Source organism: Opisthocomus hoazin, chromosome 12 (genome assembly GCF_030867145.1).
Source record: "Opisthocomus hoazin isolate bOpiHoa1 chromosome 12, bOpiHoa1.hap1, whole genome shotgun sequence".
Classification (NCBI taxonomy): domain Eukaryota; kingdom Metazoa; phylum Chordata; class Aves; order Opisthocomiformes; family Opisthocomidae; genus Opisthocomus; species Opisthocomus hoazin.
The window spans coordinates 16647371-16671505 of NC_134425.1; the positions used below are offsets into that span (position 1 = coordinate 16647371).

General features: G+C 62.3%; 1 protein-coding gene across 4 annotated transcripts; it reads right to left on the reverse strand.

Annotated features, from left to right (window-relative positions):
* Nucleotides 1-613: 613 nt before the first annotated feature.
* Nucleotides 614-23663, reverse strand: KIFC3 (kinesin family member C3). Of its 4 annotated transcripts, none has more exons than XM_075433900.1 (22): nt 23419-23663; nt 21628-21630; nt 16042-16159; nt 14260-14405; nt 12793-12946; nt 10510-10706; nt 8227-8292; nt 7350-7493; nt 6994-7233; nt 6632-6805; nt 6353-6500; nt 6134-6264; nt 5924-6035; nt 5637-5818; nt 5450-5554; nt 5095-5225; nt 4267-4390; nt 3703-3832; nt 3360-3589; nt 2467-2601; nt 2143-2251; nt 614-1645 (listed from the first exon to the last, which is right to left on the reverse strand). In XM_075433900.1, the coding sequence occupies exons 1-22, from the start codon at nt 23641-23643 to the stop codon at nt 1620-1622; spliced, it is 3030 nt and encodes a 1009-aa protein (XP_075290015.1). In that variant the 5' UTR covers nt 23644-23663; the 3' UTR covers nt 614-1619. The 4 variants fall into 4 exon arrangements, with proteins under 4 accessions (XP_075290015.1, XP_075290014.1, XP_075290013.1 ...); XM_075433899.1 differs by lacking the exons at nt 21628-21630; nt 23419-23663 and adding exons at nt 1834-1862; nt 16691-16767; XM_075433898.1 differs by lacking the exons at nt 21628-21630; nt 23419-23663 and adding an exon at nt 20473-20656.
* Between the last annotated feature and the right edge of the window lie 472 nt (nt 23664-24135).

Below are 24135 nucleotides of genomic sequence, written 5' to 3' on the forward strand. Positions count from 1 at the left end.
CCCAGTGGCAAGCCAGCTGTTCTCCCCTGTCCTGCTGGGAGGCTGCGGTGAGCGAGTCAGGGAGAGGGCCCTGGCCAGGCGGCTGGCAGAGCTGGCAGAAACCCCGGGGCAGGTTTCGCTCTGCTGGGTGGTTCCCAGCCCAGAGAGCAAAGTCATCGTTTGCAGCTTGTCCTGCTCCGGGGCCCGACGCGGAGCTCTCCTCTCTGCGCAAGGTGGTTCTGTGAGCTGCTCCTGGCGGGGCGCTGGAGCCTGGGACGCAGGAGCCCGGCCCCCTGGGTGCAGTGGGGCCCGCAGGGACACGAAACCCCACGCTGGCCTTGCCGATACCCCTTCCACACATGGTCCAGCTTTGGGGAGAGTGGGGAGCATTGTGCTCTGCTCTCTGGCTCTGGAGCAAGAGCAGTCGCTGGGTGGAATGAGATGCTGTGGCGCTGGGGCTTACTGAGTCTCCTGCTACTGAAGGGAGTCTGGCAGGTTCCCCAAGAGAGAGCTGCCAGAGGAGGGATCTAATGGGCTTCCAGCTGGGGGGAGATGCTGGGAGGGAGGGAGCAGCCGCCCTGTGGGGAGCTCAAACTCGCTGCAGGGAAAGAACCGCAGCGCAGGAGCACTGGCTTTAACAGTTTATTTAAAATAAGTTTTGTTACAAAACAGATTTTTTTTTTTTAAATTATTAAAATATATACATATTTTTCCCTTTTTTTTTTTTTTTCTTTCAAATAGAATACGCTGTGGAAGCGTGAGAGGAGAGGGCTGTGGTGGGAAGGAGCTGTCAGTGCATCCGGTCGGTTAGCGCAGCAGGAGGGAGGGTACCCACGGGTGGGTGCTCAGAGGTGCAGGGCACAGCGTTGTCTCATCCGCACCCCTGGCCAGCTGCTGGCCCAACACGTAACTCACCCGGCTTTTGGGCTACAGGTTTGGGGTTTGCTTTTTTTTTTTTAATTCTTTTTTTTTTTTTTTCTTTTTTGTTTTCCATTCCAAGAACATGTAAAACAGGGTATAAATATTTCAAACACGAAACAAGAGCGCTAAGTCCACCCTGGTGCCGCGTAACACGGGCAGCCCCGCCACGGCTCTGCCTCTGCCCTGGCAGCACCGGCACCACGCTGAACGGCGGCTCGCTCGCGCACGGCACCGGCCTGCCCTCATGCAACAACAGGGCTGGAGAAACCTACGGGGAAAGGAGCTGCTGGGATGAGTTTTTGGGTTTTTTTTCTGGCTTAAAATAGAGGCGGTGCTGCTGCAAAGGACAAGGCGGCAGCTGCTGGGGCGCAGCCTTGGGGGGAGCCCCCTCCAGCCAGGCACCTCCGCTGTCGGGCAAACAAAGCTGGAGAGCCGCAGAGAGCACCCAGCAGCTCCCTGCTCTGGCTAAAAACATCCCTCCAGCACAAATAAAAAAGTCACAGAGATGAGCAATCGAGGGGGCAGAGCCCTGCCCAGCACCGCTGCCCCCCCACCCTGAGATGGCTGCGGGAAGACCCTGGCCCCGTGCCGCTGATGGAGAGCGGTGCTGTCACCCTCTGCTCACAAGTCCCTGTGGGCACGGGGAACGGCACCGAAGCCTTCGTGTCCTCCAGCAGCCGGCTCTCCGTCATGCCGTGCGGGGCTGGGGCTGCCACTCGTCACACGAGCACCGGCCTCAGCTTCCCTGTGGGGAGACAGGCGTGGGTCACGCTGGGCAGGGGGCATGGCCACCACCGCCCCAGCCCCCCTGCCCGCGGCATTTCAGGCACTGTGGAGCTGGCACCGTGAGCATCCCCATGAGCATCCCCACCACCCTGGCACCCCTGCCCAGGAAGCGGAGTCCTCCACCAGCGCCCGGCCGCAGGCACTCACCTGGCAGCCACGGCTGCCCCTAAGTCAGGCTGAAATTGAAGGGGAGAGAGGTTCAGCCCGGGGCACATCGCTCCCCTGTGCACTCCCAGCCGCCGGCAGCGGCTTCGCACCAGGGGTGCTCTTGGGGAAGTGCTAATTAGGCTCCCAACGGCTAATTAACCACTAGATTACAGATCAATTAGCTGCTCCATACTGGTTTTGCCTGCCAGCGTCCGGCTGGGACAAGGCTGGCAGCGGAGCCTCTCAGAGCAGGGGACCCCGGCTGGACCCCTGGGGTGCGGAGCGGGGCGGTGGGACCCTACCACCCACCTGAGGTCTGGAGCTTCCTGCGGATGGAGGCGGCACGGCCGGAGGGCTGCCTGGGGCTGGGGGACGCGTGGCTCCGGCCGGAGGGTGCTGCGGTCCCCGGCGAGTCACCCTGGGGGAGATGGGGCACGGCCACAGCATCAGCCCGTGTGGGGGGACCACAGGGCTGCTGCAACACAGGGCTTGGGGACAGCCCACGTCCTGCCCGGTGATGGTCCCCAGCCACCCAATAGCAACCAGCCCTGGGGAACACGCGTGGGGCAGGACATGGGGAGCCCCCCGCTCTGGGATGGGGGGGGACAAGGGCAGGGGCAGCCCCCGGGTTACCTCCAGCTGCTCCTGGTTGAGCCACGAGCCCAGCTCAGCCTTGCGGGAGACGGGACCCAGCTCCACGGAGCGAACTCTCTCGGCGAACTTGAGGGAGCACAGCGTCTCGCTGGTGTTCTTCTCGGCGGGGGAGACCTGTGGGCAGGCAGAGGCAGGCAGAAAGTCACCATGCCAGCTGCCTGCACCCCCCCGGACCCCCCATCCCGGCGAGGTGCTATTATTACCCCGCTGCTCCCGGGCCAGCCCCATCCATCTGCGCCCGGGCCGGTGTCCGAGCGAGTTGGATCCCCTGTCACCAGCCACCCCAGAGCCAGGGACAGCTGGGGAGAGTGGCAGCAGGTGGCCGGGGCTCGGGCCCCCCGAGGGGCTCGGTGCAGGCGCAGGCAGCCGGGGGGGGGGGGTCACAGGGCAGGGACCGGAGCACAAAATCCTCCCACCAAGAGAGGGGACGGGGAGGTGACCACACACAAAAACACTGTGCCCACAGGGACGGCACCCACGGGCAGGCGAGGAGGGCAGGATCGCGGCCCTCCGAGCTCATCCCCCATCCCAAGGGCTTTCAAGGCCAGGTTGGATGGAGCTCTGAGCACCCTGGGCTGGTAGAAGATGTCCCTGCTCATGGCAGCGGGGTTGGAACCAGATGATCTTTAGGGTCCCTTCCAACCCTATGATTCTATGATCCCTTGGCCTCGTCTGTGGTGCAGAGATGGGGCACAGAGTTGCCCCGACAACACGGCTGCAGACCCGAGGCTGTCCCCAAGCGCCAGCCCAGTCCCCTGCCTCCAGCATCCCTCCTGTCTCCAGCATCCCTCCCGCCTTCAGCATCCCTCCCGCCTGCCCCAGCACCCACCCCCAAAGCCCCAGCACCTACCGGCTGTGTGCCCAGCCCCTACCTGCACCATCATGAGGGTCTTGCTGTCGCCGCTGAGTGAGTCCTGCAGCAGGTAGGTCAGCTTGGAGTTGCGGAAGGGCACGTGGCCCTGCCGTGAGCGCAGGGCATAAATGACGTCGCCCAGCGCTGAGAGGGACTTGTTGATGTGCTGCGCCTCGCGGAGCCGGCTGCCCTCCGCGCCCGACCGCCCGACCCGCTCCGAGCCCGCCAGGTCCACAAGGTTCAGCTTCCCTGGGGACACAGAGCCAAGCGCCCCCCAGACACAGAGTCAGTGCCTGGCCTGCGCACCCCGGGGATGCCGCGGCCCCGATGCCCCGGCGAGGGTCTCGCTGCGTGGGACCCACCGGTGGTGCGCAGCCCCGTGCTCCGGTCGAGGCCGCGGACGGTGATGATGAGGAGGGCGTGGGAGCGGGAGCTGTGCTCATTCAGGTTGGTGCACTCCGTCGCCCGGTTGACGTGGCTGAACTCAAAGACCTGGGGGAGCCCGGGAAGGCGTGGGGTGAGGCCAGCGCACCCCAAACCCACCACAACCCCTGCCGTGACCCGGGGACCCCTGGGGACATAACCCAAGCATCAGTGCCCCACATGGTGTCTGGTCCATCGGGGTGATGACTTCTGTCAGGTCTCAGCCTGTGTGACACGCCGAAGGCACAGGGTGACAGGCACTGCACCAAGGTGACAGCCGGCATCTCGCTAATCCCCCGGGAGCCACTCAGGCCCCGTGCTTTTATTTTTAACCCCCTGTGGCTCGTCCCATGGGACAGTGACCGCCACATCACACCCAAGGACCTATTTTGGTCTCCGTCGCTCCTCAGCACTTCAGAAACGCTCCCGAACCCGGGGTGTCCCACACCAGCGACCCCTCCCATCCATCACAGCCCTGGTGCCACCTCCCCATCTCCCCCCACCTTGTTGATGTCCTCCACGCTCTGCACCCTGAGCTCGGTCAGCCCGGGCACGTAGAGCTGCCCGCTGCCGTCGGGGCACAGCTTGATCTCCAGCTTCTCCTGCGGCTCCTTCCCCAGCAAGTCCCTGGGCACAGGGGTACCTGTCACCAACCCCAGCCCCGGGGACCGTGGCAGGCGCCAGCTCCCCGCCGGCGCAGCATCCCCGCCGCGGCTCAGGGCTGCGTGCCAAGGCTGCCGGAGCAGCCCTCTCCTCCCGTGGATGCCACACATCCCATGGACAGACCGCGGCTTTCTGGCTCCCACCAGCTCCCCGCACGCCCACTACCTCCCACCCCGGACCACGCTCCCGTCCCCACTCTTCTCCGCCACTCCCGGTCCCCGTTATCCGCATGGATGCACTCCCAGCCTCCTCCCGGCCCCCCCACCTGTGGCTGGGCAGGCAAGGAAAATATTTCTCATGCTCCCAGCTCCCAGTTAGTAATTTCTATATATAACGTCCGGGGAGGCAGGGGGAGAAGGGATGTTCCAGCTGCTGCATACGCGCCGGGGGAGTGGGAGCGATGGCAGCGCTGCGAGCCCATATAAGTAATGGAGCTCGAGGGACAGCGCTTTGAATGGGCAGTGTGCACCGAAACAAAAAAAAAAACTACAAAATAAATCCTTGCACAGCCAAATCCCGCGTCCGAGGCCCCGGGAACAAGATGTGCGGCCAAAGCAGGGCTGGCGGGACGGGGAGGAGAGCAGCGCGGGGTGATGCCCACCCACGCCGGCTCCCCAGCAGCTCCCCTCATCCCACCAGAAAGCTTTTCCCCCCCTCCTTCCCCGTACCTGAGCGCCTCGTTGTAAATCTCGGCGGCGCTGACACTGATGGCGTAGTCCCAGTCGGCCGCCTTGTCCCCCACCTCGGAGAAGAGGAGCTGCAGGGCCCGCTGGTTGATCCCCGGGTTGGCTGCTGTCCCCTGATGGATCGGGGGGAGAAAATGGGGAGGGAAAACACCCTCTTGCATTTCAGTCTGCAAAGCCCCAAGAGAGCTGCACAAACCCCTTGGCAGCAGCCGTCACCATCACTGGTGCACCCCAGGTCCGAGCCGGCCACCAGCCTGGTGAGGGGAGGGTGCTGAAACCGGGCGCCGCGGGATGGGAAGCCGAGGAAGAAGGGGGAAGCAAAGCCAGGCAAATTCACCTCCATCGTGTAAGTTTTCCCTGCGCCCGTCTGCCCATAGGCGAAGATGCAGACGTTGTAGCCGTCAATGCAGGAGGTGACCAGGGCTTGAACCTCCTCAAACACCTGGGTGGGGGAGGCCAGGGAGCGTCAGGAGATGGTGACCACATCCCCGCTTCACACCAGCAGCGTGCACGGCAGCACCCACCTCCTCCTGGGACGCTTGCGGGGGGAAGACCTTATCCAGCTCGAAGGACACCTGCTTCCCCTTGTGCAGGAGGTGCAGGACAGCGTCGTTGTTGGCGTCGAAGGTCACCGCGTTGGCCACCTCCGGGCCCTCGCCGTCCTCTTTTGTGATGGGGCGGACTCGCCCGAAAACACGGATGTTTCCTTGGGGGGGGGGGATGCAGGGATGGTGTCAGCCCCGGCGCAGCCCGCTGCCGACCGCAGCACCCCATCGCCGACCCCAGCATCTCACGGGGACAAGCCACGGACCTTTCAGCCGCACCAGCTCGTTGTGACACTTCTTGCGGAGCTGCAGCTCCCGCCGGTACTTTCGCAGCAGCTCCTGGTTGGTTCTGTGCACCTCCTCGATGGCCTGGCCGATCTGAGGGGGGATGGAGAGCAGCGCCTCAGTGACCCCACCCCAGCATCCCCCACAGACGCATGGGGAGGGAGCCAGGGTGGTGGTCCCGGGGTTCCCACCTCGGCCCGGGCGCTCCGCAGGGTCTCCTGGAGGAGCAGGGGGAAGTCACGGACCTGCCGCTTCAGGCTGTTGTAGTCATGGGTGAGGGTGCGCAGCGCTGGCTGCAGCGTCAGCAGGTTGGTCCGGACGCCTAGAGGCACGGGGCAGGGTGAGGGGCAGGGGGCACGGCGTCCCTGGCACCGGCCCGGCGACCCCGCCAGCCCGCCGTGTGCTCTCACCCGCCAGGTTCTCGTGCACCGCCTTCATCTCCACTTGGGCCCGGGAAAATGCCTCCTCGATGGCGCAGTTCTTCTCCTCCTCCATCGCCTGCATCTCCTCCAGCATCTGCCCGTGGGCTTGCTCCAGCTCAGCCTCGTACATCACGATCTGGAAAGGGAGCGAGGGGGAACAATGCCGAGCTGGTGACCACCCACCGCGGCACCGCGGCACCCGCGCAGGCAGGAACCGCCGGGGAGCCGAGCGGGGCGATTCCGGATTTGCACCTGTCGGGCTCAGACCTGAGCTCGGAGCTGAGCCGCCGTCTTTTGGGAGCTCTGCAGCTGCTGCTCCATCTCCTTCAGCACCTGCCTCTGCATCCCCACCTGCTCATGCAGGTACTGGTTTCGGGACTGGCTCTCGCACAGTGCTTGTTTCGCCTTGGCTGACTCCACTTCCACTGTCTTGATGATGTACTGGGAGGGGGAAAGCACCCAGAGATGCTGGTACATACACAGAGCGTGCACTGGGAAGCAGCAACCGAGGGGTCCAGCATGGAGCTGGTGTTGGCCCAGGGGTGGGCGGCACTCGCAGGGCACCCACCGAGCACCACCAGGCTCCCAGCCCACCCGGCCAGGGCAGACGGAGAGCCCACGGCACTCACCTTTATCTGCTGGGGCTGGGACTTGAGGCTGGCAATGGTCTCCTGGCTGTCCCGCAGCCGCCGGCTGAGCCGCTCCTCTTCCTCAGCCCTCTCGGCCAAGGAGTCCTTGAGCCGCAGCTCCACCTCGGCCAAGCGGTTCGTCTTCTGCTGCACCTCCAAGTCCAGCTCCGCCAGCTTGGCCCGCATCTCCTCTGCCTCCCGCTGCAGCCGGGACACCCGCTCCTGCAGCCCGGCGTTCTCCTGGCCCCGAAACAGCACCCGTGGGTGCCCGTCACCCTCCCGCAATGCCACCACCGTCGCCATTGCCACCACTGTCACCACTGCCACCACCGTCACCACTGCCACCACCACCTCACCTGGAGGTGGGTGCAGTCCCGGCACGGCGCCTGCTGCTGCCGCCGCAGCTCCCGCAGCTCCCCCTCGCACGCCTTCATCTCCTGCCGCAGGCGCTCGTTCTCGGCCGCCAGCAGGTCCTGGTGCTTCTCCGCATCCATGCCGCCCTGCCGCCGGACGGGATGGAAGCCTGATGTACCCCGGGACCCCCAGCCCACTGCACCCCCGGGAGCCCCAGCCTGCTGCACCCCAAGAACCCCAGCCCGCTGCAACCCCTGAGCCCCCAGCCCATCATGTTCATGGAGCCACAGCCTGCTGCACCTCACGAGTCCCCAGCCCACTGCACCCTCAGGAGCCCCATCCTGCTGCACCCCTGGGGAGCCCCAGCCTACTGCACCCCACGGAGCCCCAACCCACTGCACCCCAAGAACCGCAGCCTGCTGCACCCCAAGAACCCCAGCCCACTGCACCCCAGAGAGCCCCATCCTGCTGCACACCAGGAACCCCAGCCCGCTGTATGCTGTGGAGCCCCAGCCTGCTGTACCCCAGGAACCTCAGCCTGCTGCACCCCCTGAGCCCCCAGCCCATCACGCTCATGGAGCCCCCAGCCTGCTGCCCCTAGGAACCCCAAGTCTCTCCCCATAGCAGAGTGACGGTGCCGGGGAGCCTTTGCCGGCTGCAACCCCAGGACCCCCGGTCATGACACTGCACTGGACAGAAAATCCCACAAACTTCTGCCCCTCGCTGTCTCTCTCTCGGCTTTCAGGGTCCAAATTGCGACCCTGGGGAGGTTTTCATCCTTCCGAGCCCTCCCGATGCATCCCTTCCCTCCTCAGGGACCCACAGCTCCGGCGTCCCTCAGGGCAAGGGTGGCTTAGCCCAAGCCCGGCGGCAGCTCACCAGCTCGGAGCGCAGCCGGCCGATCTCCTGCGCCTGCTCCAGGATCTTCGCCTTCAGCGTTTCAATCTGTCAACAACAGGCAAGGTTAACCAGGAGGCATCTCAGCAGCTTCTGGAGGAGACCCCGTGGTGCCACCCCAGCCACCGACGTCCAGTCTGGCGCACACCTTCATTACGACTTCATTTTCCACCTCGCTCCGAGCACCTGATTCACACGAGCTGATTACAACGAGCGTTAATGAAAGGCTTGCTTCAACCTTGTTCGACCACGGGTATAATTTGTCCATGTTGAGCATTAGCAGAAACCATTATTAAAAAAAAAACCCAACCAGCTTCATCTTTGGGGAAGGAAAAAAACAAACCTATCCACAGTTGTGTTTAAAGAGCCAGAAGCGCCTCATCCTGCCCTTGCAACACAGCTTCACTTTGCCTTCCCCATGTTTCTTTCTAGGAAGGTTATCTCGGGAGAAAGAGGGAGCAGGAACCCTTTGCGACATCCTCATGCCCGAGTCGGATGGGAGGATGCTCCCCAGCCACCCCATCCGGGCATCTGCCCGTCCCGTGGGGACCAGGCTGCCCTCCCTGCAAAAGCCAGCTGGATTTCACAAATCCTCCAACTTCTCGTGCAGGGATCAGCGAGGCTCCCCCCAAAATATGCAGCTGTTCAAATCAACGGTGGCAGCAGGTGCTTGGCGAAGCTGGCGGTCTCGTGGGCCGTGTTTCCACGGGATTTGCCCACCTGCGTCGTCCCTCGTCCCCGTGCCCAAAAACCCGGTGGCTGCTGGGCGAGCATCGCCGCCTCCCCAGAACTCACCCCGGGGAGAGCCGGACCTGGCCGCGCGCTTCGCCGCCGTCCCCCAGACCCCAGCATCCTGGCTTCCCCGTGCCGGGAAGCCGCCGCGCGCCAAACCCCTCGCCGGGACGCGGCAGGCTTGCTGCCCCGTCCCAATAATCGGTTTTTTCGAGGCAACCGGGCCCCCCCAGACCATAATTTAGGAACTGCTGATTAACAGCAAATGTGGATGTGCTGACACGGTGCTGTAATTAACGAGGGCAGGCGATGAAGCCACGCCCTCACGGAGCCGGCATCGCGGCAGCAGCACCTCCCGCGCGCTCGGCACGGCACGGCGTTGGGACCCCCTGGCGTCGGGACCCCCCCAGCCCCCCGCAGCCAGCTCCTCCATGCTGAGCGTGTGCCAAGCTCGCCGGCCGCGTGCTCGAGTGGGAAAATCCCGCTTCCGCACTGGGTAAGGCAGATGGTTCAGATCTCTTTTTCCAAAGAAGGGAAGGACTGAGAAGGCAAAGCCACGGCTTGTTCCAGGGAAGCTGCCGCCCCGGCTGGCCAACGTGCACGCTGGAGCCTGCCCACCACTCCCTGCACCGGCAGCGCCCGAAGACGCCGGTGCAGCTCCGTCCCCTACCTGCTCGGGCATCTCCGGCTGCATCCTGCTCTCCGGAGGCGACAGGCACTCCTTGGCAGCCGGGTCCGGCTCCAGCCGCGGCCCGGCCATCCCTGAGCTTTGGCAGCTTGGGTTGGTGCCGCGCTCCGGCTGGCGTCGGCCGCGCTCGCTGCCGAACCGGCCGGCGCTCACGCCCGTGTCACGCCAACTGTGCCAGCCAAATGCAGGACAATTGCCTCCGCCTTTTTGACACCCGTGGAACAAGCCGAACCTGACGGTCGCAGCCTCCACAACAGTCACATGCAAATCCCTTTATGAGCAGCCGGAATTTCAATCTCCCCGGGACGACCCAGGTCTTCGTACCGAGGATGCAGCCGTGCCGGCGCAGGAGATGGGTTTTATTTTGGGGGCGGGGGTTCTGGTTGCGATGGCCAAACCGCTCCCCCTTCAGCGGACAACGCTGCGCTTTCACATTCGCTTTCCACCTCCCGACTCTCGAGACTCACTAAAGTTCATCTGCCAGGTCGGTCTAACGAGCGTAGCCCGCTGGGCGGATGGAAGATGGCTGCAGGGTGCCGGCCCTGAAGCCACCCCGGCAGCGTCCTGCCCAAGGAGCCGCGTGCCCTCACCAGCGTTATCGCCATGTCACAGTAACGTCAACCTACGAGCATGCCGCAGCTGGTGAGACAGCCGCGGTGCTCAGGAGCACCCGGCTCCCAGCCAGTCCCTACGCAGCCAAGCGGAGAAGACACTCCGTGAGACAGGTCCTACGCTCCTTCCACACATGGCCCTCACTGACTGCAAGCCACAGCGCTCCGGCCAAGCCACAGCCTGAAGCTGGAGACCCCAACAGACCCCCTCACATCCCCCTGCCCTCACTGTACCTGGCCTTGCAGCTGGAGGGAGCGGGAGCGCTCGTCGTTCTCCCAGTCAGCGAGCTTCTCCTGCAGCCCCAGCAGCTCCTCCTGCAGCTGCAGCTTCTCCTCCTGCAGATGCGCCATGGAGGCCATCACCTTCTGGATCACCGTGAAGGGCCGGGCTGCTGGCAGGCTGGCGCGTTTCCCACTGCCGAGCCTCCCTCCTGCAGCGGGAGCAAAGACAGAGCCGGTCAGGATCCGGCTGCCTCGCCAGGGAAGGGGATGCCAGCTATGCGGAGAATCTCCAGGGGCTGCGGTGGAGACGGGGCAGTGGGGAGCAGCACCGGCAGAAGTCCCCCGGAGAGCAGTGATGTGCCGGGAGCTGCATCCCAAGCACCACGGTGCCGGCCAGGCTAACAGCGGGGGTCCGGCCGGGTGAGCCCCCACGGGAGGGTGGGAGCCGAAGGGCTCTGCCGATGCCAGCGGAGCATCCCAGGCCATATCAGAGAGCGCCTGCCCTTGCCGCCGTGCCGTGACCCAGCCCCATCACATGCCGAGATGCTGCTGCCTCGCTCAGATAACAACCGCCTGCACCACGGCGCGCTGATTCATCCCGGCATCCTTTTTTCTGAATGAGCAGGTGCCGGTGGAAAACCAGTATGCGATCGTGTTATTAAAGGCTGCATCATTACACACAACTATAATGGAAGCCAAATTAAAATTATATGGGTACCCTGAATGGCCGTATTGCCTAATCCTTGCGCATTCGGCTTTCTAACCTTCCTAGTATTATTTTAAGCATCGTTTTCTGCATGTTAATAGAGCCACCGGTGCTGACAGAGCCAACCTGGCCGCACATCAGAGCCTCCCACATGAATCCCTAAATGACTTGGTAGTTCCCAAGAAGAAATGACCCGGCCTGACTCATTCCCGACGTGGGGATGAGGCACCGCGGTGGGCGAACCGGCGGCCAGGATCCCGGCTGCCCGGCACCCTTCCCTGCCTGCCGTGGATTTCATCCCCCACCACCAGAAACCTCAGGTTTCGAAGGCAGGAGGAGATGCTGGGAATCGCGTCGCTGCCTGCGGGCAGGTGCTGCCCGCTTTACGGGCAACGGCCTCCACACAAGGCAGGACTCTCCCGGTCTGTGAATCAGACTTTCTGCCTTTAGAAGGAGTTAAAGAGCCAGCAGAGCAGGCAAAAAACGAAATGCGGGGACCAAACCATGGCTAAGCTGTCGACCGCACGCCACAGGGCTTGCCCGGCAATGTCTGCAGAAGCGGTCGCTGGACTGGGCTGGAACAGTGCCAACGAGCCCACTTCTCTTTCTTCCCGCATCGAAAGCGTGTCCCAGCTCCGGCAGGGGACTGTGATGCTCCCTTTAAACCCCAACACAGACAAAACCCACCCCAAGACTCCGAAAGTTGCCAGGAACGCCAGGGCTCACCCCCTGGGGAGTGTGCAGGGAGAAGACAAGATTACAGCAGGCACCAGGGCTCCCGCAGAAACTCCGCGTGTCTGCACCCATCACCCACGCTGATCCCGGCCGGGACCCAGGGCAGAGCCGGGCTCAAAGCCATGACACCTGGCTGCAAGTCAAACCGCCAGGTGATCCCGCACGGATCACGCGCTCCTCCGTCCCCCAACCCCTTCCTCCCGCAGGAGCATCCCTGGGAGATGAGCTGCCGGCCGGACCTGCGCTGCATCTCCCGGCAGGGAGACGGGCTGCGGGCCCTGAGCGCAGCAGGCGCGGCACGCTGACCCTCCTGGCTGCCAAAATGCTTGGAAACGCGTTTGGAAAGGCGGCCGTTTCCACGGCTCCGCCCCCCCCCCACTGTTGCGCAGAGTCCCTTCCTCCCGCATCCCTGCCCCTTCCCACCAGCCGCCCCGCACCGGGAGCTGCTCGGGGACGCAGCCAGGGACCACGTCCGGAGCAGCTCCCGGGATGCGCCCCGACAAGCCGGGACAATCCGGTCCTGACAGTGAACACCAAGAAACCGCGGGGATTCACCCGCAGCCGCTCATGCTGCAGGCGTTTCCACAAACCTTCCCTTTTCCTCGAGCGGGAGGAAAGCAGCCTTGGGTTTGCTGGCGCTTCCCTGCTCTGTTCACCTGGTTAAATAATTCACCGGTCGCCCGGCGTCACCCGACAGCTGGCTGGCGTTTGATTTCCACCGAGAGCTGGTGAGCGCAGCCGCGTGTCTACGTGCACCCCAAAAGTGGAGAGGTCTCCCCGGCAGCCGCTGGCAGGTACCGGGAGCACATCCCTCCTCCCGAGCGCCCGCTGCCGCACCCCGGCTTCCCCCTTACCGGCTTTCTGCAGGTTCATGGCGGAGGCTGGCTGCTCCGGCGCGGCACCGGCTGGCTTGCAGGGGGATGCCGGCGGCTCCGGTGTGGCTGGTGTCGGGGCCCGGTGCCGCCTCTCCTCCCACCGCTTGGCCGCCGTCTCCCGCAGGGCCTGGGTCTGCGAGAAGCAGCAGGACAGAGAGCTGGGACACAGCGACCACGCACGTCGTGGTGCCGGCAGCCGGCGTTTCACTGGGCTGGCCAGGAGGAGCGAGCGGGGAGGAGGTCGCAGAGGACTGGACATGGGGACCGGGGGAAACCCTCCCACCGAGGGATTTCGGTGTCGGGAAGCTGCCGCAATGAACTTAGTGTGTTGCTTTTAATTCTCCTCAGAAACAACTCCTTCCCTCAGCTTGGTCATGCAGCTGTACTGAATATTCCCTGTTTTTCTCTCTATGGCCTTAAAATGAAAGACCCTGGACTGCACGCAGGGTTGAGTGTGACATTTGCTGATGAGCTGTGGCTCAGGCCATGCCATGCCCTGTGGGACGGAGCACAGCTCTGAAAAAACAGAGAAGAAATCTGGAAGGAGGGGGAGGAATACAGAGAAGGTCCCAAATTCCTTTATCTATTGTATCTATCACTGGCTTGCAGGGAAGAAAATAGATCTTTTTATTTTAATCACCATTTTAAAAAGCGCTACAACATGGATGCTTTATTGGAAAGCTGAGCTGCCGATCGGCTGGGCTCACAGAATCGCTCCCTGCCCCACTCTAAAGTGCCTTTTCTTATTTATATCTTATCTCAGAGCCCGTGGGGCGATCCCAGCGACATCGGGGAAACCCATCTTGCCCCGGCAGAGGGGCGAACGCTCAGCACATGCCAAGTATTTCTGCGGGTAGTCTGGGAGGAGGCAGCAGCAGCATCCTCCCGGAGAAGTTGCGTGTCTGTGGTGCCTCCACGTTTGAGACTCCGGGAGCGTTTTGCCGGAGGGAATTCAACCAGGCTAGTGTGAGATAAGAAGGTGTTTTCCTTCTTTTCAAAGAGGGAGAATTTAAATGATTTGCCTGAAGCCCGGAATGAACTGGTGGCAGCAACACCCAGTACAGGGTGTCCTGCCACTATGCCCGGCCGCGGCAGCCTTTCTCCTCCTCCATCCCCCGGCAAACACCATCTCACGGTGCTGCGTTGTCTTATCACCCTTCTGCCTTGAGCCCTCCTGCCTACATGACCCAGAAGTGACCCAGAAAATGTTATTCTGGGCTGCTCCCTGGCATTTTTCGATGCCTTCCGACCTTCCAGAGATGCTCTTCCCTCCCCACCCAGGCAGCAGCTCTGCTCGAGGCACGCGGCACCGGGGTCAAGGCAAAACCGGCTGCGGTGACAAGGGGGGACGAGGCAGCTCCCACCGCAGGGTGGCCGGGCAGGGTGCGGGGCATCCTTCCCACCCCGCCACCTGACCCCAGCCGCGACCAGCTCGGCGTTCCTCACCCGGAGAGCCAGGCAGAGCCCGCGGGGGTCTGAAGCATCCAGCCAGCTCACGCAGATGATTTTACGGCGAAACAGCACAGGCAGCAGCGGTGCTTGGGGAGAGGCACCCGCTCTGCTCCCGGCGACGAGTGTGTCCCGCCTGCGGCCTGAGACGGAGCAAAAAGCGTCACGGGATCAACCAGAGAGCCCGAGATGGACACAGCCTTCGGCCTCACTCAGCAAACCCACCTCCTCCTCCTCTCTGCTGCTGCCACCATGCCGGTGTGGCAGAGATGGTGCATGAGTTTTATTAAAAATGTTAATTATGTTAATTAGAAAAATTAGCCCTTCGGGGGGCGGAGACTGGTTGCCAGCAACTAGTAATAAGAATTCAGGGCGTAGCATCCGCCTGTCCTCTATGGGACCAGATCCATCCCCGCACTGGGGACATCCCACCCCTGTCCCTCGCCAAGCCGCTCCACTTCCTGCGATCCTATCTTGGAAAAGCTGCCACAGCCGGCTTGTATCACTGAAACCAGACAGACGGACCCTGCCGGCGTCACCTCCCTCCACTGCCCCCAGATATTTCCTTTATTTGTCACGCAGCCAAACCCAAAAGCACACAGGGCAGCAGCTCCCTGCCCTTCTGAGCTGCACAGAAGGAAAACAGCGTCTCAAGGAGCTTTCTCTCATGGCTGTGTCCTCTTCTGCTACACGAAGAGCGGCTGGTGAGGGCTACGTCCCAGCGGGAACTGCCTGGGGACCCTGTGCCCCCTCCCCATCCGTCTGCCACAAGCTCTGCCACTGCCGCGGGCAGCCAAATGGCTTCTCTGGCAGCAGGAAAAAACTCAACAACCCACAAATAAAATCCCTCTAATGCATTTTTTTCCTCCCTAAAATCATCCAGAGGCGCTCGGGCCAGAGGCAGAGGCAGCTTCTGGAGGGAGATGTGTCCTGACAAAGAGTCAGTCCATCGCTCTGGAGCTCTTCCCAGCCTGCCATTAGCCATAACATTTTGCGCGTGCCGTGAAAACTGAGCGTTTCCAAAGCGCTGGCAGACGCCTGGACAAAGGGGACGCGTTTCCCATCCTGACACAGGCAGTGGCAGCCGCCAGGCAGCGGAAGCGCTGAGAAACCCCGTTTTCGGAGGCTTTGACGCCAACCAGCGTTTAGCTGGGCTGGCCCAAATACCACAGCATCGGCAGCATCTGGATAAGCGACTGCCAGCACAGAGGGAGGGCAAACGCTGAAGCCGACTGCAAAAAAAGCCCAAATGGAGGTTGGGGGGGGGGGTTCAGCCTCCCCCCTTTGCCGAAACCCATCCAGCACCACCGACGAGGGAGGTGGGAAGGGCTGTTTGCCGACAAGCGGCTGCAGGCTGGGGCAAGCAGCCGCCCGCCCGCCCTCCTCCAGCACAGCTCAGCCACCGCTGAGAAAAGCCCTCGATCAAACTCACCCAAGGGGTCACCGGGCAGAGACAGGGAGCCCTTCCAGGGAGCTGACGCCGGGGAGAGGCGACGCCACGCGTATTGCTCCTTTTTCTTTCCTACGCATTAAATTTTAACCTTTCTCCCTACGCTAGGAAGAGCCAGGAGAGAGACGGCGGCAGCCCTCTACACTCATCCCCCCAGCTGCCCGCCCGATTCCCGCTCTCCGTTTCTCCAACCCCGAGCTTCATCCGGAAAGAAATGTGAAAAATGCGGGCTGGCCTGTACCCGGCCTCTCCTTCCCCGAGCGTGAGCGAGGGCGTCAGCACGGCAGCCGAGCCCCAGGGGAGAAGGACGGGGCTCGGGTGGTACTCACCATCCGGGACGAGGGCCTTCGTCTTCCAGGTGGCTCCGGCGGAGGGCACGGATCCCAGCTCCCAGGCTTGGTGGGACGGGAGCATGGCATGGGGGTCCCGAGCACAGCCACGCCGCCGCTGCGGACAAGGGCGAGGAGAGGGGTCTCAGCCGGGGCGAACCACGACGGCCACGCCGACCCCGGCTCGTCGCCGACGGGTTCAGTCCCAGGATCGCGGCGGATGTGACCTCAGCCTTGCCCGCAAGGAATGCCCTCATTCCTGAAGGCTCTCCAGGCTCCTCCTGACCGGGGGATGCCGATGGCTGAGCCCCGGGACCGCGGGCAGCCGGGGACCACCCGCCCCCCCCTTCTGCCGGCGGTACGGGGGGGGGGGGGGGGGTGCCCCGGGCGGGGAGGTCCCGGTCCCGGTGCCGGTGGTGGTCCCGGTTAGCAGGAGGAGCAGCCCCGCACCCCCCCCCCCCCCCCCCGCCCCGGTGCCGGTACCGGTGGCGGTTAACGGGCAACCGTGCTCTCGCCGCCACCCCGGGGGTTCCATGCCGGGCGCCCGCAGCCCTCCCAGAAAAAGGGACCCCCGGTCCGGTCCGGTCGGGCTCACCCCCCCCTCCGGTGCCGCTACCGGTGCCAGTGCCGCCCCCGCGGGGCCACTCACCGGGAGCGGGACGGCGGCAGCGGCGGCAGCAGCCAGCGCCGGCGCTGCCCTCCCGGGCAGTTCGTTAACGGAAACGCCGAGCTCCGCCCCCTCTCGTTGCCACGGAAACCCGCGAGACACCCCCCCTCCCAACGGGCGGCGGAGGCGGGGCTCACAGAATCACCGAATGTTCGGGGTTGGAAGGGACCTCTGCGGGTCACCCATTCCAACCCCCTGCCGAAGCAGGGTCACCCAGAGCAGGCTGCACAGCACCGCGTCCAGGCGGGTCTTGAATATCTCCAGAGAAGGAGACTCCACAACCTCCCTGGGCAGCCTGGGCCAGGGCTCCGTCACCCTCAGAGTGAAGAAGTTCTTCCTCATGTTCAGCTGGAACTTCCTCTGCTTCAGTTTGTGCCCATGGCCCCTTGTCCTGTCGCTGAGCACCGCTGAAAAGAGTCTGGCCCCATCCTGCTGACACCCACCCTGCAGTTATTTATAAGCATTTCTAAGGTCCCCTCTCAGCCTTCTCTTCTGCAGGCTGAACAAGCCCAGCTCCCTCAGCCTCCCCTCATAGGAGAGATGCTCCAGTCCCCTCCTCATCCTCGTACCCCTCCGCCGGACTCTCTCCAGTATCTCCTCATCTTTCTTGAAGTGGGGAGCCCAGAACTGGACACAGTACTCCAGATGAGGCCTCACTAGGGCAGTGTAGAGGGGAAGGAGAACCTCCCTCGACCTGACTCACCCCCCCCCTGCGCTCCTCCGCACCCCTCCTCGCCCTGGCGAGCTCCTGGTGCGTCCCCGGGGCACCCCCAGCCCCTCTTGCCAGAGCCCCAGGGAGCTCAGGGGACCCCCGGTGTCCCCCCGGCCCTTCCCAGGGTGTCCCGGTCCCCCCATGCTCCCCTGAGCCCCCATGTCAGAGCCCCGGGGGGCTCCCAGTACGCCGCAGTGTCCCCCTGTCCCTCCTCACCCCAGCCCAGGTGCTCTTTGGGGAGCTGCAGTGTACCCCCATCCTGCCCGCGCACCCCTCCCAGCATGGCTCCCCGGGGCGCTCCTGCCCCTCCCCCCCCCGGCACTGAACCCCGACAGATGACGGTGACAGAGCCACCGGCACCAGCGAGAAGCTGACCGTGGCAGCAGTGACCCACACACCGAGGACCAGAGGTGACCGACCATGCCCTCACCCTCCACCACGTCCCCGCTGCTCCCCAATGCCGGTGTGGCCGCTGGCACCGATGCCCACCAGCACCCCGGGGCCCCCAGACCCGGATTTCGCTGGGAAAACAACCTGCTTCTAACCCCCAGGCGCGAAGGGAACGGCGCGACGTGCACCGAGACCTCTCCAAAGGCCCCAGTATCAGAAAGGCAATAAAAAAAATTCTGCTTTAAATATAATTCATACACATTTTTAGGCTGTGATTTGTACCTGCCTGCCCGTGTTGCACATACAGTCGTTAGGCTAATGGCTGCTTTGGGTGACACCAGTTACTCATGCCGCGTTCATGGTAATGAACTGGCAGCACCGGATATTTCCCACAACAGAACTGGCCGTGGCCCCGTGCTGATGGCTCACGTCCGCGCCCCCGGCATCGCGCTGAGCCGTGGGGCGCGCGGCTCCCGGGCAGGTGGGGGACGCAGGGGTGGCAGTCCCTTGGGAGAGGGGGGCTTGGTGCCAGCGCTCCGGGGCTGGTGAGGAGAAGGGTCTTCCTGCCCCGTGGGGTGTGCTCCCACCCCAGCTCACCCCTGGATGGGTGCGGAGCGGGATTCGGCCTCGGCCTTTCGTCCCGCCATCCTCAGAGACCCCCCCCAGGACATGCCGCCCCTTCCCCTGACACGAGCCAGCCCCACGAATGAGGTGGTAGGGAGTCAGCGGGGGGGACGCGAACCTCTCCAGCCCCTCGTCCTAGGGAAAGGGGGCTGGGAAGGGTCACCCCCGCATCCCCACTGCCCACTGCGGCTGCTTTCCCCCCCACCCGCAGGGGAAACCAGCCAAACCTCGCAGCCTCCGCAGAGCGACGCCTCCCCATTGCTTCAGCCAGGGCTTATTGGTGGTCCCGGTGCAGAGCCCCGGGCGCGGGTGGGTGCCTGCACACAGACACAGACGTACATACGAATCCCACCCCCCCCTCGCCGAGCTGCGGGGCTGACACTCGGCGAGGACAGCGTGGCTTTCCAGCAGCCCCAGCGACAGGATCCCAGGGGACCCAGAAGCGGGGTTACTTCGGGCTGGCTGTGCGTGGGGCTCCATCTCCCTCAGATGTGATGCTGGGGTGGGGGTGAGCCCCGGGGGATGCCTGCTTGCTGACGGACCGGGGGGCTGGAAGCACGGGAGCCCGGGTGGGCGGTGGGCACCCCACTCCCACTCCTCGTCTGCCAGGACAAGCTCAGCCTGGTTGCCCCAGCGATGCTCCGCTCCTCCTTTACTTGGCCCGTCAAGTCTCTGTGACACGAGTGAACGCCGGCTGAGGACGTCATCGCCGAGGGTATTTTTAGAAACGCTACTTTGCGGGCGGACAGAGAAAAAGCAGCCAGGGCAGGGCTGCCCACCACTGACGCCCTGCCGCCAGCACCCAGCATGTAGCGGGAAGGCTCGACACGCCGACCACTGTCAGCACCCAAACACAGCTGCCCGCCGCGGGGACGGTGACCCCCCGGCGCGGGCCGAGCTCTTTGCTGTTAGCCCAGAGCCTTTCCCGCAGCTGAAAAGCGAAGTCAGGCGGGTTAATTCGCCCTTTGCTTGGGTGAAGGAGAGCTCCAGCTATCGAAACACAGCGCTGAGCAGGGCCTTTCGCGTCGGGCGTTTGTTCTGCCCTGAGCAAATATTTAACCTATGTAGACAGCTAAAAAAATCCCCCGAATCCCAGCAAGAATTTACCTCCCCTTCCCCTCCCTCCGAGCAGCCTGATAACCTCGTCCGGGAACGCAGGCAGGAACGTACCTGAAGCCTCTTCTATGTCGGGATGCTCCCCGAAGAAAATTCCCACCAGAAGTGCCAGACATCGTGAGAACGTGTCCCCAGAGCACAATTAATTATAGCCCAGCTCGTTATTCTAATTTCGCTCCTCCTTGAGGAGGTGAGGGGATTTCTCGGCATGGCTGCGGCACGGCTTGCCAAGCCGACACGAAATGCTCACCAAGGCAGGACCAAACCCCCCGCATTCCTACATCGCCGTTTCGCAAAAAGATAGGAGTTTTTAATTAAGTCTTAGCGTGCTCCTGAGAAACATGATACTCGTTTTAAAGTTCACCAGCTGAATTAATTCAGCCCGGAGGCTCCGATCCTTCAGATAGGGTTGCGCTGAGCTGGGTGGAGAGCGGGAGCTGGGGAGGGGTGTTGCAAGGATCGCTGCCTAAACGCGATTCGGTGGGATGCTGCCGGCCCTTTGGATGGTGGCGGGGGCTCGGCAGCTGTTCGGCTCAGCCCCCCTGGCTGAACCCTGCCAGCCGGTCAGGCCGGGTCTGGGCTGCTGGGGTGGTAGGGAGCAGCCCGGGGCAGCACGGAGCTGGTCCAGAGCCGAGGAGAAGGCTGGTCCGGCTGTGAGCCACTGCACCCCACGGCTCGGCTCTGCCCCGTCCCCCCTGTGCAAACCTCCTTGATACCAAGCCACTGACAAAACCAACATCTTTTTCAACCTGCTGTGTTCAGGCAGAGAAAAACTCCGCTCTGCACGCAGTCACGCTGCAGCGATCTTGCAGTGCAAGACGTAGCAGCCATGGCTTCTCCACCCCTCCGAGTTTCCTACCACGGACCGCACTGCAGAGCCATCTAACCAAAACCCCAGCCTCCGAGCCTCCCTCTTACCTACCTTTTCTCTTGGTCATGTTTTTCAGCCGGCTTCAGGTACGACTTGGGTTTGGCTTTGACGCTTGTGCCTGCCCTAAGCCACACGCCGTCAGGCTCATCCTCGGCTGCCGGGAGCTGCTTTGCGGCAGGACCGCAGCTCACTGGCGAAGTCATTAATGTTTCATGGCATTACCCGACACGAGCTCCTGCTGACAAAGCGCTTCTTAGAAACCAGGCTAAGCAGAAGCACGAGGTGTCCCGGCTGAGGCTGAAAATGCCCCGTGACTCCCCATGGGCTGCAGGACACCCATGCCGGTTTGAGTGGACCCAGCAAGGGGACAGCTCAATATCAAGCAAACTCCATTCAGGACAATTTATCCAGCAATTCAAATTAAGGCTGTACTGGGAAAAAAATCGCTGGAGGTCCTGGAGCTCCTGGTCTGGCAGGAGCCCACCAGCAGTGCCCTGGCCAGAGCTCACAGGGTGTCCTTGGACCCTCTGCTCAGAGACCTCGGGTGCTTTCTGCAATTCTTTTTCATCAGAAAAGCCTGTATGAAGATAGGTGCTGCAGGTGGGTAGCCGGGATTTTTTTCAGAGTTTTACTACTTCTGCCACTTCTTCTCTCCTCGAAGCCAAGCCTCCGTGGTGCCACCGAGCCCTTGACCCTGGCTGGGTGAAACCAGTATCGGGGTGTGCAAAGACAGGGTTAGGCTTTCCTCCCCAGAGGAGAAAGCAATGGGAGTGATCTCCTTTAAAAACATTTTGTTCTCAGCAAACCCATTTGTTTTTAGTGCCCTCCAAAGTGTGCTTGACTTTGGAGAAGAAATGAAGCAAAAGCAATAATTCTGAAGAATTTCAGGAATAGAGCTTTGGAGCTGATGTCAGTGGCCGCGCTGTGCCGAGAGGGCTGAGGGAATGCAGGGCTCCCTAAGCGCACCCAGCAGTGCAGGCATGGGCACGGGGAAAGAAGTAAGAACCTCTACGGGGAGGAGGGAAATACCCCTGTGGTCGTAAAGTAAATGCACCCGTAGAAAGGAAAAGGCTGTGATGGTGGGTAATCCGCGAGAAGGGCTCGGCTGCTTCCCGACTGCAGTGCGAAAGCTGCACCCGACAAGGAGATGGATATGCAAACAGGGTGGGATATTCTCCGACGGAATTAGCTAGCCTTCCCACTAACCGGCTTTGACTGCTTGATATCGAGCTGTCTGCAAAATCCCACCGCGATCCCCTCCCAGCACGGGTACAGCCACGCTGGTGCTGCTGCCACCAGCTTCTCGACGCGCTCGGTGTCACCTGTAACATGCCCTAGGGATGCTCAGAGGGCACAGCCTGGCCTCTTCACGCATCCCACTGTGCCCGCGGGATGCTGTGCCACCACCGCCCTGCAGCGCCGACACCGAAACCCCTCCGTGGTATGGAAACACCATCCCCCCGCGCGTTATTGACGCCCGTTCTGTATAATGGGTGTGCCTGCTTTGGCACGGGCAGCGCAGCCCAGAGCCCCTGGGCCGCAGCCCGGGGATGCGCCAGCCCAGCCGTGCCCAGGCACCCAGCTGCACCCGAGCCCCAGCTCCCCCGGGTGCCCCAGGGATGCTCCCACCACTTCCGGGAGCTGCCGGGCGATCCCTTCCCCCTGTCACTCTCCCTGAGCCGGAGCGTGCCAGCCCGCCCTGAACTATCGCAGCTTCCCGCCCAGCAAGGAAAAAGGCTGAGGTCTTTCAAGTTTAACCTACTGAAATGCATTTCGCGGTGATTTAATTACTGTGCATCCAACCGGGACCATATTCTCCTTTTTTTTCTTTCAAGGTGCAGTCAAGACAGTGAAGAAAACCACGCTCAATTAACAGGAAGAGTGGCCAAAGAATCAATCACGAATCCGCCTGCCAAAATTTTACAGGGAAAGCTATTTTTTCCCTCTTTAAGACACAAACACATGCACAACCACCACAGAACCTCATCCTGTTTCAAAAACAAAAAAAAACACAAACCAAAATTTCTTGTTCCTGTGCTGGTGCTTCAAAGGCATCATCCTGTCGCAGCAGACTACGGAGTTGAGAACTACAAATAAAGCGCCAGGATCTGTCCTTGAACAGGTTCTACACCCAAGGAGAGCCTTCGTGTCTCGGCCAAGCCGGTGGAAGTTGGGGAGACAATCAAAGGAAACGTTCAGTTCCAGCCTCCCACCGAGGGTTAGGGAAAACGGAGCAGCATGGCGCTGTGCGAGGCTATTTTAGAAAAGAAAACTTTTACTTCTATGCCCAATGAATATTAAACAGCCACACGCTGCGGCTCTGCCGCCTGCGCCCAGCACTGCGTGAGCAGATTTAATTTGCCTCTGCGAAGAGGAGCGGACCCACACCTATATTTTTATGTGGATTTATGCACGTGCCTTCGAGATGAGCGGGATGCGAAGGGTGAACCCGAGTCCTCTCTGCCAGGAGATCCCTTGAGCAATCACTCACAACTGGAAAAACGAGGAGGCATGAAGGAAAATCTGGTAGCGCAGGCAGGAGGAGCAGGCAGGAGGGTTTATGCAGGCTGGCATGGGAGAACTGCCAGCTCACGGCTTTTCTTTTTCATGCAAACCTTCCGGGGCTTTCAGGTCTGTTTGGGGATCCTAGAGACGTGGCAGGTGAAAAAATAAGGCTGAGATGGAGAAAGAAATTGTACCTGAGGTGGGACCGAGGCATGGCTTGGGTGCTCGGCATCCCAGGCAAGGTAGGACTGGGGCTCTCACATCTCTACGCAGCTGTGCTCATCTTCAGCCCACCAGACAAACAGAGCTGCTCAATTAACCCCTTGGGAAACAGTGGCAGGAGAAATGCAGAGCTTGCGTGCAACCATCTGGGCACGTTTCATGAAAAAACACTTCAATCCAGGGGTTTTCATGCCCAGCCTTTGCTTCTGATGCAGACTCTACCCCGCTCGCCCTCCCCAGCCCCAACCCCACCGCTCTCACCTGCGGTACCCCCAGCCAGGCCAGCCCTGGTCCCATTTTTCGGAAATATCCTCTACCACACGCCCGTCTCCGTGCAGCACCTGCCGGTCGGCAGAATCGCCCACCAAGGCTGTAGTGCTCGCCCTCCTCGCTGCCGGCAGGGATGCTCTCCGCAGCCTTCATCCCCCTCCTCTCGCTTCTCCCCTTGCTCCAGCAGTGCACCGACAGTCCCACCAGCGCACACAGCGCGTGCATGGCTCTGGGTGGCCCAGGAAGCAGTGCCGAGCTCCAGACGCCCGCCGCACGCCTCACCGGGACCCTGTGAGCGAGCCCGGCCGGTGCAGCTGCGCTGGCTCGGCCGACGCTGGCAGCAGCTGTCCGGGATGGGAAGTTTCACCACGCTTTTCCATACATGGTGCCACGTGGCCGGCACGCTGGCGCTGAGAAATCGTCAAGGGTTTGTCAAGGGTTTTGTCCGCTCCGTCTCAATCTCAGGGGTCCCTGAGTGAAGCCCCGAGCAGTTCTCCTCTTTTGTAACGGTGGTCCTTCATGGTGTCCTGTCCCCGCAGGGTCCCAGCAGCTGCTGCAGAACCAGGATCCCTCCAGGGATGCTCCGCTCTCTGCCAGCCTCCCCAACCAGTGAAGGTATGGTCAGCTTTCCGCACCCTGCGATGGCTTTGCCACCAAATTTCTCAGCCCTAGCAAACCTCTGGCAGCTCTGCCCTGTCTGTGACCAGAGACAGAGAA

What these genes read in the sequence shown, in the direction of transcription:
- KIFC3 (XM_075433900.1), bottom strand. Translation starts at nt 23,643, where the DNA reads ATGCACGCGCTGTGTGCGCTGGTGGGACTGTCGGTGCACTGCTGGAGC. An exon ending in CGCAAGCGTCCCAGGAGGAG is followed by an intron (nt 5,555 to 5,636) that starts GTGGGTGCTGCC and finishes TCCCCCACCCAG; the next exon opens with GTGTTTGAGGAGGTTCAAGC. An exon ending in GGAAAACTTACACGATGGAG is followed by an intron (nt 5,226 to 5,449) that starts GTGAATTTGCCT and finishes CCGATCCATCAG; the next exon opens with GGGACAGCAGCCAACCCGGG.